The sequence below is a fragment of the Balaenoptera musculus genome, chromosome 12 (assembly GCF_009873245.2).
Source record: "Balaenoptera musculus isolate JJ_BM4_2016_0621 chromosome 12, mBalMus1.pri.v3, whole genome shotgun sequence".
NCBI classification, from domain to species: Eukaryota; Metazoa; Chordata; class Mammalia; order Artiodactyla; family Balaenopteridae; genus Balaenoptera; species Balaenoptera musculus.
Window position 1 is genome coordinate 22,056,035 of NC_045796.1, and position 18,307 is coordinate 22,074,341.

At 41.6% G+C, this 18,307-nt stretch overlaps 1 protein-coding gene across 2 annotated transcripts in view; it reads right to left on the bottom strand.

Moving 5' to 3' along the window:
• The window catches only part of AIG1 (androgen induced 1), a 230,535-nt gene that overhangs the window by 36,799 nt on the left and 175,429 nt on the right, over nt 1–18,307 (bottom strand). Inside the window, exon 4 of one of the 2 annotated variants that reach the window (XM_036872008.1) lies at nt 3,208–3,323. The exons of the other annotated variant lie outside the window; for it this stretch is intronic. Within the exon in view, the coding sequence (XP_036727903.1) occupies nt 3,208–3,323 (116 nt within the window). The remainder of the gene's footprint in view (nt 1–3,207; nt 3,324–18,307) is intronic. 2 annotated transcript variants of the gene reach the window in all.

Here is an 18,307-nt window from a genome sequence, read left to right on the forward strand (position 1 = left end):
CACCATCAATGGTCAGGGGATATTTGTGTCCCAGACCCCTGGGTAAGTGGAAAGACAAGTGGAGGTGGGCAAGGGAAGGGTCTGGGATGACTTCAGATGCTGAGCTTGGGTCGGACTGAGATGGGGGCTGGGAAGTGGAGCCACTGAGCGTGGGAGCTCAGTGGGCTCCAGTCCATGAGGGAAAGCTCCGGTGCCCCTTGCTTTCTCAACTCTTGTAACCCAAACCTAGGAAGACAGCAGATTCAGATGGGTAGGGAGACTTGTGAAAATGGTCAGCAAGCTAGAATCAGAGCCAAGCAGACAGGCAGGCTGGCCAGCAGCCTCGGAGGTATAGATTCAGCTCAACCACACAGAGGATTTTAAGGGAGATCTACTTTATAATTAGCCTGTGACAAGAGGAATGCTTTCTTACATTTTGGCATAAGGTTCTGGAATGTCCAGAACAACCCTGGTATGTGGTATGATAAAGATTTCACATTCTGAACCTTTTGCTGTTGTGTCACTGGTACGTCGCATCTGAGATAGTCCGGAAGGGAGTAAAACCCAGTACTTTTTTGATGACAATTAAATTCCCTGGGTTTGTATAATGTGACATTGGTGTGAAGGGCATTGTTTAGCTCTTGGCATAGCTATGAATGCCTAGGGCAGAACACCAAAGGAAAGTCTACTTTGAAAGCTTTCTCAGAACATAGCTGGGAGAGTTCGCTGGTTAATGCAGATACGTGTCCAAACAAGCACTGGTTTGCTCAGGGAGGGTGCAGAGTTGGCAGGCCGCCCTTGGCACAGAGAGCGTGAGTAATGCTTCATTTTAATGAGGGATCTTGGGGGTCTACAATGAAGACTATGTGGTATTTCCCACGTGTCTCTTTGGAATGTGGACTGATGGCACCCACAGTGGAAGAAAAGCCATCAGAAAGTATGTAGTTCCTAAAATCTCTGGGGCTCTACAAGATTCGGATAATTTAATGGCATATAAATGAATTCACAGAAATACACCCAGAGTTCCCAGAGTAAAAGTCTTCCCTTCCCACAGGTAAGTGAATATGAGTGCAAAGTAATGAGGCTGTGTTTTGGGGGGAGAGGTGGGAAGGGCATTTTATTTTTATTTTTTAAATTTATCATTTTTATTATTTATTTATTTATTTATTTATTATTTTTGGCTGCGTTGGGTCTTCATTGCTGCGCACGGGCTTTCTCTAGCTGCGGCGAGAGGGGGCTACTCTTGTTGCGGAGCACGGGCTCTAGGTTTGCGGGCTTCAGTAGTTGTGGCACCTGGGCTCAGTAATTGTGGCTCGCGGGCTCTAGAGTGCAGGCTCAGTAGCCGTGGCGCACGGGCTTAGTTGCTCCGCGGCATGTGGGATCTTCCTGGACGAGGGCTTGAACCTGTGTCCCCTGCGTTAGCAGGCGGATTCTTAACTACTGCACCACCAGGGAAGCCCGGGCGTTTGATTTTTTTTTTTTTTTAAAGAATTATTTATTTATTTATTTTTGGCTGTGTTAGGTCTTCGTTTTCTGTGCGAGGGCTTTCTCTAGTTGTGGCAAGCGGGAGCCACTCTTCATCGCGGTGCGCGGGCCTCTCACCATCGCGGCCTCTCTTGCTGCGGAGCACAGGCTCCAGACGCGCAGGCTCAGCAGTTGCGGCTCACGAGCCCAGTTGCTCCGCGGCATGCGGGATCCTCCCAGACCAGGGCTCGAACCCGCGTCCCCCGCATTGGCAGGCAGACTCTCAACCACTGCGCCACCAGGGAAGCCCCGGGGCGTTTGATTTTTAAACTAAATCTATAGGCAGTTCCAGACGTGTTGTAAACATTGTAGCAACCCTGGAATAACTGTTAGCTTTCCTACCTGACTCTTCTGAAAGATAAGAGTCATTGGAACATCAAGTTCTTATGTATAAAGCACATGCATTCATTTTAAAGATATAATTTCACAGTCACACTTCACCTGTGAGCCCGGATCATTTGAATTTTTTCTTTCAGAGAAAGCCAATACTTAATGTTTTGGGTAGAAAAAAAAATCTAAAAAGTCACTAGGAAAACAAACGTTCCCCAGTCCTCGTGAACAGTCGGTGACTCATCAATGAAGTGGCAGATGGAATTGAACATGACCGCATGTTTGTTCTGGGGTCTGTAGCCTGGATGTCCCCTTAGATCCAGCCACAGGGTGTGACTTCCTAAAAGCAAATTCCCTTTTTGTTCAGATTTGGAGCATTATGTGATCATTCAGGCAGAGTATGTGAAGTACTGTACTGACCTTTATTTTATATCTCTTGACTGGCTGGAGCCAAACGCTCCACAGGGACTGGACCTCCCAAAGTGCTCCCGGATTTTGGTGGGATTAAGTGCAGTCCTGGGTTTGGAAGAACGTGATTCAGTCCTAAAGACTTAAAGGAGGTGATGGTGACCCAGAACTCAGGACAAGAGAGTCCCAAGAGGCGGAAATGCTGACGGGAGAGACCTTTTCTGTGTATGCTAATATATCAAAGAGCACTTGGAATTATACAGAGAAATAAGAAACTATCTTAAGATAAATAATTTTGAAATGTTAAAACATGGTTAGAACTGAAATTAAAGTGAAGTAAACTCAACAGGCAAAAATTCTTTTATCAGATAAATTTGGCACCTCACACTTGGGGCTTATTCATGCCCAATAGACAAAGCAGAGATTTCCTGCTATTTATTTATCTCAATTTTTCAAAACAAAACCATTAAATGCATGCTATATGTAATAGCAAATTCTGGAAAAGGTTTTAAACTGACTCAGGAAAATGTACATTTTCACTTGTTTCACTTAGAGGATAGAAGTCACTCCTCTAAGAGGTCATTTCTTCTGTCCTCATTTGCATTTGCTGCAACTCCCTCACTCCCAAATAAAGCAACAACAACAAAAAATCCCAAGCAAAAAAGCCCTTAAGCAATAAAACTGATGTCCAAGAAAAACATTTAGTTTGAAAAAGAGTTGAAAAATGCAGCCTTGGAAGAACCACTGCTTACATGGAATTGTTCAACAAATTCCTGTTGTGTGAGGTTTGGCATATACTTTCTAAAAATATAAGCATCTGGGGAAATGAGACAAAGCCCAGGTCTTGGACCAAATGAGGCACGCAGTGTGAATCTGTTAGTGATTATATCCATAATGAAATATGTGCCCAAATTTAGCAGTGTAAAATCTAATACAGTAAGAAAGCCCAGCAGGCACTGTCCTTACCATAATATATAGCCAACAGAGAAGGTACATATGGCGGCCAGTCCGCTGCTCCTGCTGGGATACGCATGGTGTGATGTCCTCATCTCAATTAATATAAAGGGCAAAACCGTCGTGTGCTGAAAAAGAAGAGACCAGGTGACACAGGTTCTTATCATCACCCCTAATTAGCTATTTGTCTTCAGTAGGAGAATGGATAGTGTACATTTCTAGCCAAAGTGCCACAGCAGAGAGCAGTATATGGCTCACCTAGGAGGTAGAATGGACGTGAAAACATGCAGCCCATCAATTGCTCCCCTTCTTTTTCTTCTGTATCTTAATTTTTAAAATTGTATTTTCTTTGTGCCCGTTACAGGAAATTATAGAAATTATAGAAAGATATATAGGGAAAAAAGTTGGAACATAAGAAAGGAATAAAAGTTACGACTGTTAATATTTTGCTATACGTTCTTTTCCCTCACTCTTTGTTCATGCTATTTATACACAGTTAAGAAGTTAAGATCATACTGTGCATGCAGTTTTGTTTGGGATTATAGTATGAGACTTTTTGACATGCCATTATAGAAATACTTCTAGAATATAAACGCTGACCAGAGCTGCTTGAAACTCCATTTTATAGATGTACCAACATTTATTTATTTATTTACTTATTTATTTATTTATTTACTTATTTATTGATTTTTGGCCGAGCAGCTTGCGGGATCTTAGTTCCCTGACCAGGGGATGGACCTGGGCCCCAGCAGTGAAAGTGCCGAGTCCTAATCACTGGACCGCCAGGGAATTCCCTGACCAACATTTATTTAACTGATTCTTATTCTTGGACATTAAGTAGTAAAAGATTTTCAATTTTTAATTTATTAAAAATATCATGATGAATATCTTTTGTAGACGTCTTTGAATGTTAAACTATTTTTTAAATTTATTTTTAATTTTTTAATTGAAGTATTGATGAGTTACAATATTATATTAGTGTCAGGTGTACAACATAGTGATTTAAATTATTTTCTTACAGTCAAAGGCTATGAAGATTTTAAGGCTGTTGATACATAATGCCAAATTATGTGTGAACCAGCAGCAGGTTGGAAAATAAAGCCAAATTAGCTTCCAGAAAGGATGCCAGCAGTGCATGGATTTAGATACTATGTTGGAAGATAGACGCCAAAGAAGTTGCATGGAACATTTCCATTTGTTTCTCGAACCCAGTGGCCACTCCAGATACTCAGTTCAGCAGGGCAGGGTGGGGTAAAACTTACCCCCTCCATATGGTAAGCAGAAAGTCAAGCACTCTTGATATTGAAATTTGGTGGACAGATATAAGGGAAAAAGAGCTTCTTAGGTAAAACTGGCTCAGGATATAGATTTACCTTCCAGCATTGGAAAGCTTCCCAAGAGTAAGAAGATGGTGGAACTGAGAACTGAACCACCAGCAAGTTTGGATTCTATTAAGGATACTCCTTAATGGCCATGAAAGAATCTTTGTTCTGCTCTTGCTGTATAGTTTGCATATTCAAGGAAAAGGCAGGAAATTGAATGTTATGATTTTCAAACTCTAATAAGTATTGTAGCAAAATGGAACCAGGTGACAGGCAGGTCTTGGCAGGAAAAGACACGGTGGGGATATCAAAGCGAACATCTTCGGAGCAACTTGTTGTTTATATTCATAGAAAAAATAGACAGGATACTGTAAGAAATAATAAGACACTGGAAACTCTTTGCTTTAAACTTTCTCCTCTGCGTAACTGTTCTGACTGCCAATACATGGTAATTAGACTATGGTATGCCTAGAATGTCAGGTGGGTGATTCCACAGTTGGGCAGCTTTATATTTCCTTATCCTTTGCTTCTCTGTTATTGTTTTAAAACAGTATAATTAGCTCTGAAGGGAACCACACAAAATATACATATGTGTTAAAACAGAGACAGTATGTATTTTAAAGATCTATTTTATTGGTTTTTTTTCACTATAATCTAGTCACCTCAGATAACATTGGCCTGGAATTTCACCAACAATTTGAGATGCCAACAACAGTTTTACAATAGCGCATTCATGTAAAATTCAAATATATAGTTAGCACTAAGGCCAAGACTTATCGAATCGATCGTAGAAGAAAAATACCTGCAAATGAAACGTTTACACTGAAGATAATGCTGACTCTAATAGCCTGTGTGGGTTGTAGAATGATGATGTTATTTTTGACTCATTAATATTAAAAAATATCTAAGCTCTACCTCTTCCTCCATTGCTCCAAACTGAGTAAAAATTCACTCATTTTTCTATAAAGTTATATAAGTTCAAATAACTAATCTGAATATTCTTATCCAGTTATCCAGTTAACTTTATTTTACCTAGCCTACTTGCTGATCATCAGATGTCATACCTGGAAAGCTTAGGATGTGCTTTGGTGATGCCAGGCAAAAAAAAAAAAATCTCTTTGAAAGATGAAAATCTCTCCAGATCACTCCATTTCTGGCATCATCACCACTAAAAAGGAGCTACTTGTTCCGTAAGCGAGGACAAAAGATCTTTTGGGGGCTAGCTGTGCCTATGTCAGTCTGGCCAGCAGCAAATGTTATATGAGGGTAACAGCTTATCATCAAGAATTTTCAGGCACTGAAGAATGTGTATCTGCCTTTCTAAAAATTTATAATGCAAATTATGTTTACTGATAAACAGTATATATTAAAAAAGGTAAAAATAGTGCAAAATATTTATAGCAAATATGTTTCCCTGAAGGTAGCTGAAGTTTTATAAAAAAAAAAAAAAAAAAAAAATCGGTAAAAAAATCTACAAAAGGTCTTGCTGAATCTCTAAGTAACCTTTGGTAGCTAATTGTGACTCAAAATCTGTAGCAGCAAGAGGGATAATTATTTTAGAACTAGGAGTACAAGAAATTCAGTTCTAATCCACTCCCAGGCAACACTCTGCTTCAATGACTTAAGAACCAGCAAGGAAATATTCAACTCCATGTACGACCATCAGCTGGACAAGAATGGTACGCTTATGTTTTGTTCACTGTGGTATTTGTAGCACTTAAAAAAGAGCCTGGCATATAGGAGGGGCTCAATAAATATTGGTGGAGATAATTTCATCTTCAAAACCATACCTTAAGTGGGAGTTACCAACTCCATCCTGCGGATGAGATAATAAAGACTCATAAAAGGTAATTGTCTTGCCCAAGATCACAGAGCTATTAAGTCTGGAGAGGGTTCAAGACCAGTTCCGTCTGTCTCCAAATTCCATGCTCTGTTTTCTATATTAGAATTATATCTTTAAAAGATATCAGAGTTAAATAATCTTTGACTCAAAAAACCTGTGGGAGTGCATGATTGAAGATCACTTACGATGTCTCTCAACAGACAAGAACTATTTTTTGGTTGAGCCTCAAAATAAACAAAAATATTTTCACTGTGAAAAACATATTTTACTAAATGAGTTCTTTCCTGTGGCATATAAGCATTCTGAACAATATTATACGGAGGAAGGGACCCACAAATGCAAAGTGCCTACTAAAGTCAAAAGTCCTAATGCAGTCCTGTCGCATGCTACTTGATTTTTTTTAAAAAAATTATTTTCTTAGTCAATTCACATTTTTTCTTAAATAAATATATTTAAAGGAAAACTTATGAGATTTATAAACTCTCATAAATGGAACACATTAAGAAAGATAACCACAAAAACAAATACAATGAAAACTAATTGATCTTAATAAATGTTTGATAGACATGTTTGCCTGTTTGATTCTGAGGCCTGCTAAATAGGGATGTTAGTCAGTATTAGAGGGGCATTAAAGACATACTAGAATGCAATACAGACTCTTCTACATGAAATCAGAAGGACTGAAAGATAATTGACGGGGGAACTACCTTTTCACCAGGTGATTCAACACTATTTAATGCCAGGCCCCTGTACCACATAAATTATCTCACATACAATCAGAGACACACCTATGCACTGGAACAGATTATCTATAAATTGTAGCTGTACCTTCTAACTGCTAAATTATTTGATTTATGAACAGGTGTTCTTTTGCCAGAAAAATGGAAAGACAGATGAGTAGGAAGTTTAGGTATTGATGGAGGAACTTAATGGTATTTCACAAGATTAAAGAAATGAATTTACATGACACAAGAAGGATCTGGACTTGCTATGGGGAAAAATATTTTCATTATCTGTGATGGCATTCAGTAGCCTATAAACTAAAGGGAAGTTCTATAATAAACTTTGCTGTGGAATAAATAGAAGGATAAAAATATATGCTGTGTGATAGTATGGATTCAGGCAACTAGAGCGGATGAATTAGGGGAGCACTCAAGATTACTTCAGAGCTCTAGCATCTGTGGCTGCAGTCAGAGTGTGCAACACAAAAAATATTAAACAAGATGTGAGGACTCTTCACCTGCCATTTCTCTGGTCTTTCTCCTTCTCTCCAAAGTATTTTTTTTTTAAATAGAAGAGTACTGCTACCATACCATATGAACAAAGATTAAAAATTGTTTCAGTGAACAGTGGGATACATGTATCTTTTTGAATAGCCAGGACATGGAAGCAACCTAAATGTCCATCAATGGAGGAATGGATAAAGAAGATGTGGCACATACATACAATGGAATATTACTCAGCCATAAAAAAGAACAAAATAATGCCATTTGCAGCCTCATGGATGGGCCTAGAGATTGTCATACTGAGTGAAATAAGTCAGACAGAGAAAGACAAATATCATATGCTATCGCTTATACATGGAATCTAAAAAAATGGCACAAATGAACCTATTTACAAAACAGAAATAGAGTCACAGATGTAGAAAACAAACTTATGGTTACCAAGGGGGAAGGGGGGGAGGGATAAATTGGGAGACTGGGATTGACATATACACACTACTATATATTAAATAGATAACTAATAAGGACCTACTGTGTAGCACAGGGAACTCTATTCAATATCCTGTAATGATCTATATAGGAATAGAATCTAAAAAAGAGTTGATATATATATATGTACAACTGACTCACTTTGCTGTATAGCAGAAACTAACACAACATTGTAAATCAACTGTATGCCAATAAAAATGAATTTAAAGAAAAAGACAAAAAGAATTGTTTCTTCCTGGGAAGCAAAAGCAGCTTTAGAACATAAGGTGTGCCAGACCAGCCCCTGCCTACCTGGATAATGAGAGAGCCGGCAACCCCATATCCACTTATTTGCATCTGTAGAGCACAGGCAGACCTCTGGGAATGTCCTCAAAGTAACGGATGCATCAAATCGCCAGATGAGCTTGTTAAAAATGAGATTGTTGGGCCCAGCTCCTGCGGCATTTGCTTTACTGGATTCCAGTGGAGTAGCGCTCATGGTGGCCCCCACGACGGTAGACCACAGCTCTTGCCTTCATGGGTGTCAGGATATCTAGTCTTTCTTATATCCTATGACAACTTTTGATCGTAAGTAAAAAGTTGAAGGATGGCTGTGTGCGTGCGTGTGTGTGTGTGTGTGTGTGTGTGTGTGTACATGTTCAGAGCACTTGCATTCTTGTGGGTACTTGGCTGCAGGCAGGGCTAGAGGTGTGACCAGATTTGCTGGGGAGGATGCGGTGAGGGAGAGTCCTTATGATGTCCTAACAATTGACAGGTATATCATAAATAAAAATAATATGGAAAACTGCTCTAGGATACAGAAAGGTAAAATTAATAATTATTATTAATTCCATATTGTAACATGAATATTTTGTTCCTTTGCTCCCCCCACCCCTTAACCACCTCTAGAGTAAAAGGGGATTAAAATAGAAATTTTTGTGCTATAATAAAGCAAGAAGGAATTTCCAAGTTTGAAGACAAAACCCATCGTATTAGCAAAATGTGTTCTAAAACGATAGGAAGGGTGACATGAGAAAGACTGGCAAAAAAAAAAAAAATCACAAAACACTAACTGATCCTAACCTTTGCAAATCTTCCGGGCTCTCCAAATAAGGCAAACGTTTGATGAACGCAGGGAAAAGCAGCGTTGGGTGGGGCATGCGCAGAGCTGGGGTGGGGGCTTCCCCTGGAGTAAGCGTAAATTCAGTCAGTGGATGTGAGGACACGGCAATGTCATCCCAGGAAGCCTGGAAACAAAGCTGATGCAGGCTCTAAAAAACCTACATTTTTAACTCTGAAACCCTGACCAAATGTTTTATCCTGCCACCAGAAACTGTCATTATTAATTTTACTGATGGGTCAGCTCAGGATTCGCCACCTTCCCTCACTCTCTTCACAGTAGGGATATTTTAGTGCTTTGAGGGACAGAAAACTGCCCGTTTTAACCTCAGTAGTTTCCAGTCTCCAGGAGTCAAATGGAACTTTCCCGCGTCACGGGCCTCCCTCTCCTAAGGGCTGAGGTGCTGGTTTTAATGTGGTGATGCCGGTACAATATGACACAGAATCTCCCCAGAAACTGCCAGAGCCTTTTAAATTGTGCCTTTCCTGTGTGGTGTTGGATACCCGTTCCTGCTGGCTGTCAAATCGGTCTGAGATGCGCTTACAAGGGCATCTCAGAATGACATTAGAAAAGTGACCCAGGGTCAGAAACTTAGATTCAGATGGAACCAATATTTATTAAGTGCCATTAAGTGCCAGTATGTTCCAGGCATTTCCAGAATGCTTTATGGACTCATCCAGTTCTAACATTAGCCCCGACAGCTCTTAGGATATGGTTTTAATAATTAGGCCAAATAAACAAAATAGTGCCACGCATTAAACCAAGCCATGCATATCCTTGCAATTAAGAGCAAATGGTGCATTACAGAAACAATTACGCTAAGACAGTGGCACCATTTTACTGGGCTGTTATTTTTGCATTTAAAAAGCATTTTTAATATGACTTGAGGGAAGTTAATATCTCTTCCTGAATCTTCCTAATGAAGGTATCCACAAGGTGCCAAGGGTCTGTGGCATTACTGGGGGGCTCCAGAGTGGTGCCTTCTTTTCAGCCCAGCAGCCTGTGGGCCACCACAAGGAATTCTTCTTTTTGTGAATGTGATTCCAGAATTAACCCACGTTGTACCTTAAAACGTAACAGCGACTTGAAAGTGACCTGATATTCACTTCTTCCGTGAACATTTCACAATTAGTGTTTGGGGTTCTCACAGAAGAGCACCTCGAATTACCGCCCTCAGATGATCAAGTGATTATAATACGATGAGATGCATGCAGACGTGCAGACTCGCAACGGTGCAATGGCCAGAGTGATCTGGTCTGCTAGGGCGGGTTGAAGGAAGGATTCACGCAGCAGGAGACAGTTCAACCAGGTTTTTATGTGTGACTAGGGCTTCGCAAGCAGAAGAAAGGGTAAAGGAAGAAGTTCATTCACAAGGCCAAGAAGAAGAAATAGTGTGTGAAGCACAGTACAGACCACCGAGGGACTGTCACCATTGTGGGACGTGAAAGGGCATGAAGACTTAAGTCTGGACAGGTGAGGTAGGCAGAAGCCAAAATGCGGAAGGCTTGTATATGGACTTTGTCCTGGAAGAAGCAGAGCTAGCTCTATAGGCTTAAACTCCTCCACAGAGTTGAAGGTATACAGACACAGGGGAAACATATTTGGGTATTAATAGTAGAAAGAGCAAGCTGGAGGCTGGGTGGAGGACGGACTGCAGAGAGGAGAGATTTATCTACCGACCTGCTGCTCTCTCCTGCCTCTTTTCCTTCCTTCTCGCTCTTTCCTGAAGAAAGGGACTTGATTCTCTCCATGACTTTCTTTTAGGTCTTCCTCAGCCTCCCCTCTCCCCTACCTCTCCTCAGCCTCCTCACCTACAACTTCCCCGTTTCTACTCTTCTTTTCTCTTTTACTTTAGTAATTACCATAATACTGAAAACAGCATAGGGGAAAGGTTAAAAAAGAAAGCTGGTCTTAATTCTGGCAAAGCATATATATGATAGGTAAACACGTTAATGACTTCATTCATCCCTCTGTGTCTTATGTTGCTTCCCCCGTCATTCATTTATGTGCAGAAATACTGAATACATAGTGATAAGAATGGCTACCATCTCCTGAGCTAGTAAAACAAGCTCAGTTCTATACTAAACATTTTGCACCAGCATGATGTTTAATTCTTAGAGCAACTCTAATGAAATTGGTATTTGCACCTTCATTTTATAAATGAAGAAATGCAGGAACAGAGGGATTAACTTGTCAGAGGTCATGTAGAACTAGTAAACAGTGCAGCCAGCCTCAGACCTCAGATCTACCAGACCACAAATCTGTGCTTTGACTGTGACACACACTGCCCCCCAAGCTTGCTTGTTTGTTCATTCATTCAATAAATGCTGATTGTATTCCTGCCGTGTGCCACTCACGATTTCAGGTATTTAAATATATCCCAGAACAGAGCAGACAAAGATCCTTGCCCCAATAGACGGCTGTTCTTGGGAATGCATTTCAATGAGGCTAATACAAACGTGGAGTCTCTCAGCTCAGAAAAGACCAAATTCATTAGGGCTGCATGAGGATTGTAGGAGATTCTATAGTAAAAGTGGCTTGTACAGTATAAACAAAAAATAATTGAAGTTATTTTGGGATATTTCTCACTTAAGACAAAGTGCTCAATAATATCATCTAACATCTACCGCATGCCAGTCCTCTACACGGATTAAAGTCATTTGCATCTCACAGGGCTCCTCTGAGGCATATGTTAACATCAGTTCTGTTTTACAAAAACTGAGGCACAGAGAAGTTGAGAAGTTGCTTGAGGTTACCAACTGGAAGGCGGTGGGTTTGGGCTTAGACTTGGGCAGTTTGGGTTCTGAGCTTATCCTTTAACCGTGATGCTCTATTACCTGTGAAGCCCTTGGGAAGACGTGAGGATTGGGAACAGTCAATGCAAGAACGGGTACAGGGAAGGGAAGCTCTTGGTCTCATGGCTGTGCCTGGGAGAAGGAGCCTGGCCCTTCCCTCACCCAGCCACTCATCTCAGGGGGACTCAGGGGCTGAGAGATGAGTGGCCTCTACACCCAAGTTTAAAAGGCAGACTGTCAGACCAGACTTTGTGCTCATGTTTGGGGGTAAATCCCATGGGTACTAAGGCCCTCAGGCAGGCAGAGCGGCAGGAATAAGAATAACCCCAATCCACTGACACAGACAGGCACTCTCTGAGATGCTATTGGTGTTAGTTTCCTGTCTTTTCTTTGGTCTACTCTCCTTAAAAGTACTTGGAAAGCATTTAGGGGGTGGGTAGAAGAGGGGTGGAAGGAAGAGCAATGGGAGATGTAGTAGAAGGCAAGGGAAAGGAAATTTAATCAAGTGTTCCTGTCATCAGTAAAATTTACAGCATTCTTAAAGATCATTACACACAGTCAAGTTCAGGGAGCAAGTACAGAAAAACGAAATTCATTATTAGGAGTGCTCTGAAATTAAAAAAGAAACTGAAAAAATAAGAAACTAGGATTGTAATGTTATTCATATGCTTCTCAAAAATTATCCTGAGCTCCACAGAATCCACTCATGCACGCACATGTGCATCCTCCACTCTCAGAGTATTATTCTGACCCCTTGATTCCCTTCTCTAGAAGATTCTCACTATCTTCAGAACAAAATCCAAGCTTCTTAGCATTGCCTTCAGAGACTCTTACTATCTATCGGACACAGCGTGCTTTTCTAGACTAATCTCCTACCGCTCTGTACTGGCAACTTCACCGCTCCACCAAGAGGCTTTCCACGGCCATGCCTTTGCCCATGCTCTTCTCTCTGATTAGAATCCCCTGGATATTTGGGGCCTTCTCTGTAGTACACACTTACGGCAAGGTCATTTTCTGCTCATCCGGGAATCATCCCTCACAGACCTCTGCCCCTTCACAGCTAGGTGGGGCCGTTGGGACGAGTTCTGGTCAACGGGCTGTTATTAATAGGAGTGATGTGGACACTATTCTAGGCCGATGCAGCTGTGAAGAGACTGAATATTAATATGCCACATAATGCCACAGTGAACATGAAGGAAGGGGGCCCTGAGGCGTGGGGAACGCTTCTTTAGGGAGAAGAAACAAGCTTTACTGACCGCTGTACACTCAGCTCTCTTCTCCGTGCAGAACTTAACAGGGTCTCAACAAACCTTTGTTCAAGGACCATGATAGTATGATTTTCACTTAGGTAAACACTATTGTCCATTAGTTTTATTATTTAAAAAAAAAAACCCTGGTAATTTAAGATGAATAAAAAAATAAGTTCCTGGATGAAGTATATAAATAAATTAAAAAGTACCTTCATCTTGAAGGTACAAAAATTATAATCTTCTATTACAGAAAGGAAGGGAACTACTTTGCCCCAAACCATATTCATCTGGGACTAAGTCCCCCAACTAAAGCTACATGTTCACAAAATATAGAGAGGCATTAATTCTTCTGAAGTGAGAGAATAGTAACACATTTCCATCAACTTTGGTAATTTCCCCGCACTCTTCCACCGCAGTGCACAAGCAGATTTCAATGGTCCTAAAGAACCTTCTTCACTGAGTCTTCAAATACAATGATTTCAAATGGTTTTAATTTAGCCTTGTTTATGATAAAATAAATGTTATTCTGATTGATTGGCAAATGTTTATTGATTGCAGCAATAAGAGCAATTATGTTTGACATGAAGACGTTATAAAATCTATAACCCAAACCTTTAAAGCCCAATTTGGAATGTCAAATTTGACTTATGAGAATGAGTTATAATCCTGCTTCACGCAAAAAGCATTAAGTTAATGCTGGAGCAAAGTACTGTGGCCAAGTGTGTGCTGGCATAATTAATCAGGGATATTTCAGAGAAGAATCATCTCCAAGAGGTTATTGATTTATTGTCACGACACATTTTTCTTACGGCTGCGATAGTGCTCTGGAGCTAGGATGCACTGGCACGCATTTTTCAGTGACTAAGCCTTGATCTGTCCCCCTGGATTCCTGCCATCCTCACTGACATCTGCAAACACTCACATTTGACAGCCTCATGCCTGAGACTGGTGGCTTCCAAGTTGATTAGGATTAGTTCAGAGGGGTTTTGGACTAGACTGAGTGTAATCGAAAGCAGAGAGCCGTGAGTCTCCAGAGAGTGACATGCACCCTGCCAATGGCATCATGTTAATAGAGAATGTGCATGTGCACACACACACACATGCAAACACACATATGCATACACCATAAGGCATATGCAAACATGTCCATGCAAACACACCCATACATACACACATGCAAACACATCCATGCATTCACGTGCATGCAAACACACACATACACAATGCAAACACACACATATCCACGCAAACATATCCATGCATATACCCCCCACACATCCATGCAAACACACACCCATACATTCACACACGCATAAACCCACACATACCCGTGCAAACACACACATACACACACCCATATGTATATGTACACAAATGCACACACACAGACATACCAACATACTTAAGGAATGGGGAAGATTTCAGTTTTAATCTTGAAGTTCACCTCTATTATCTATTAAACTAAATTCAAGCTTTTGCAGAAGCACTATTTAACACGTATAGAAGTAGCTGTAACTTAGCTCTTTTTTACAGTGATTCCATGACATAAGGTAATACAGTCAGAAGGAAACTTTACAGCACAAAGTATTCAAATGTTCTCCCAAAGATTACAGGGGAAAGTCAAGGGAGAAAGAGGCAATTTAGCTCAAAGCTCAAAACTTTTTCTCCATCGCCTCTTAATTTGGCTTTGCAAACAGAAAAGGACACGCTTTCTACCTAAAGCAATGTTGGTGGTTACCGACGTGTGGGTGGGCAGACAGTAGGTACTGGGTGGAGGGAGGCTTCTAAGAAATGGATTATCCTGGGCTCAGTACATCAAGTTCAGTGCTCCTTCTAGGTCTTTATTCAAGCAGTATTTCCCTGCACATTCTCGTCTTGCTTAGGCTGCACTGATGATTATGTGGCCAGCACTGAGTCCAGACTCTAGTGACTACATAGGCTCTGCTCGCTGTGGAGAGGTGGAGAGAAGACAGGAACAGGAAGCCGTTCACCAGTAGCTGACTACATAACTTTGAGCCAACTGGGGCCTTTCTGGACCCCAGGCTCCTCATCTGTAAGAGTCTGCAGCAGTTGACAGCAGGTCAGGTTCCCTGTGGAGCAGACTCTGAGATGGGAACCAGCAGACTCAGGTTTATTAGGGAGTGTCTGAGGATCAGTGCCTGTTTGGAGAAAAGAAGGAAGGGTGGTACGGCAGAGGGAGAAGTGTGTCTATGATGCAGTCTCAACAAGGGCCTTAGCTGACCCCACCAAGAGCTCTGAAGCTGGGCTGGCCGTTCAGTGTTGCCCCGAATTGGGGTAAGTGGGCCAGGTCTTTATATCAAGCATGGACCAGTGATGGGATGGGGCTGCCCCAGGGAAGGGGGCCTGACCTTTAGCAAGACAGCTCAGTTCAGGTGAGAGTGGCTCCTGGAGAGGATCTTCAGTGAGGGGCTGAAGAGGCAGCGTCCCCAGCTGCTGGGGAAGTAAGTCCTTCAGTCCCCAAAGGGGACCTGGCTAGCACATCACAGCGTCACGAGTGCACACCCACGGTCATCACATAGCCAGCTCCAGCCTCTGTGTGCGAAACTCATCAAGGGAATATTTACAGTGATGGAGCCTGACAGCTCACAACTGCACTGCAGGAGTATGACTACGCTGGCATCGTATGACTTATGACTGTTTTAGGAGACAAGAAACTGGTCAGTATACGGTAAATTCCTCACTACTGCCTAATTTGGGGGCCATAAAGGCAGCTACCGTAATTTTATATATGGTCACGCGTGACTAATAAGCTTCCTTGACACGTAACTGGGTTTCTCATTAACCAAGGCATAGCTGGCACATCATGCTCTTTAAAACTTGTTATCAATCTTTAGCTATTGAACAATGTATTCCGCTGAGGAAGGCTGAATAAGGCACAAGCTAGACCACTTAGTTTCGATCCCTGTGAACCTGAGGCTCTAGGAACAATGCCAGTCATACGGATGTCGTAAAGGTCTTTTAAAAAAAAAAGTATTTATTTATTTATTTATATTTATTTCTTTTATTTTTGGCTGTGTTGTGTCTCATTGCAGTGCGCGGGCTTCTCATTGCGGTGGCTTCTCTTGCTGCGGAGCACGGGCTCTAGGCACGCGGGTTTCAGTAGTTGTGGTACGTGGGCTCAGTAGTTGCGGCGCGCAGGCTCTAGAGCACAGGCTCAGTAGTTGTGGCTCACAGGCTTAGTTGCTCCGTGGCATGTGGGATCTTCCCGGACCAGGGCTCGAACCCGTGTTCCCTGTATTGGCAGGCGGATTCTTAACCACTGCACCACCAGGAAGCCCCTGTCATAAAGCTCGTATTCCCTTGTGAGACACTGCATTTGGGAGGGGTTGCTGGAGGAAGAAAAATGCTTCACGCTCCATATCTAGATCACAGGAAAGATCTTCAGCTTTAGGTTTTCCTTAAGGCCTTATGTCTTGTTATTTGCACACACAGGCTAATATTTTAAATGCTTTATTTGCCAAAACGTATATTTCAAGTCCTAATTCTCCCCATTTTCATATAATTAATCAAAGACATATATGTTGGCCAGCTTTGTTTGGATCAGTATGAGATCCACAGGATTAACTACACTGTACACATAGTTCAGCCAAATCAAAGAAACTTGACATTTTCCTTAGCCTCTCCAGACTAATCAAGGGTAGAGATACATTTTGTAAGCTTATACACAGCTTGTGGACTCTTCCCCACACCTGCTTTTGTTGACCCCTTGGGAGTCAGGTCACCATTCTGTGAATATCTTAGGTGAACATAAAAATCCCCAGTGTCTGTAGTGATGAGTGGAATTTATGACAGTTCACCAGGAACCTTCCTCATTAGTGGACAGTGGACTTTTAAGGGCTGTTCGTCACTTTTTGTCTGCAGGTCAACCCCTTGCTCCAGCCAACATGTCTCCCTGACCCAATGCTCCTCTCACTTTGATACTCATGAATCTAAGCTTTACGGGAGCCACTAAAGAAGGAAGCAGGATGAGGTCAGAGCTCACTTGGAACCTTGAGAATCTTTTCAGTTTCAAGAATTGAAGAGGATGAAGGGAGAATGGATGAGAGAAAGACTGTTCAAAAGGTATAAAATGAGAACCGTTATGGGTTGTGTGAACTAGACACGACAGCCGGTTCCCAGAACACTGGGGCTAGGGATAAAGTGAGCTGAGGAACATGAAAAGCTGTGTGCTGTGCCGTAAGAGGGGTTGTGAAAGTGGAACGGACTCAAAGTATAAATTGATTCAGTAAATGTTTTGGTGAATTTGTGAGTATGATCAATGAATAAAGGATTATTAGGACAGGCTAGGGTGCGTTAAGAATATCAAGTGTCTTTAGAAAAACAAATATCGTATATTAACGCATATATGTGGAACCTAGAAAAATGGTACAGATGAACCGGTTTGCAAGGCAGAAACAGAGACACAGATGTAGAGAACAGACGTATGGACATCAGGGGGGAAGGTGGCAGGGGGTGTTGGTGGTGGTGTGATGAACTGGGAGATTGGGATTGACATGTATACACTAATATGTATAAAATGGATAACTAATAAGAACCTGCTGTATAAAAAAAAAAATTCAAAAATAATTGTTCAAAAAAAAAAAAAAGAATATCAAGTGTTTTTAGAGTTAAGGAAAGACAGATAAGTCCATCTCCAACATGACCTCGAGGAACCTTTCCTCTGGCCTTAACTGACCTGGGGTCTGACCCTCCGAGATGATTGCCCCAGTCCAGAGGACTGTCCACAGTGTTTGAGCAAAGACGTTGTCCAGTCCAGTGTTTGAGCAAAAATGTTGGAATCTGTTAGATTCTTGAGCAGGAAATGTTTTACCAACATAGAGGAGGAACAGGGAAGGGAAGGAGAAAGAAGCAGGACACTGGCAAGGGCCAGGGCTGCTCTTCTGAGTCATGTGCATATTCTTTGGTTCTGCTTGAGTTGGCCCTTGATCACATTATTGTCTTTGATCAAGTTTTGACGGATCATCTCAGGTGATTTCCCTTTAATGCCTGTCATGAATGGGCCATGTCTTATCCTTATTTCCCTTTAATTCCTCACCTACAGAGCATTACAGACAAGCAGGATTCTGAATC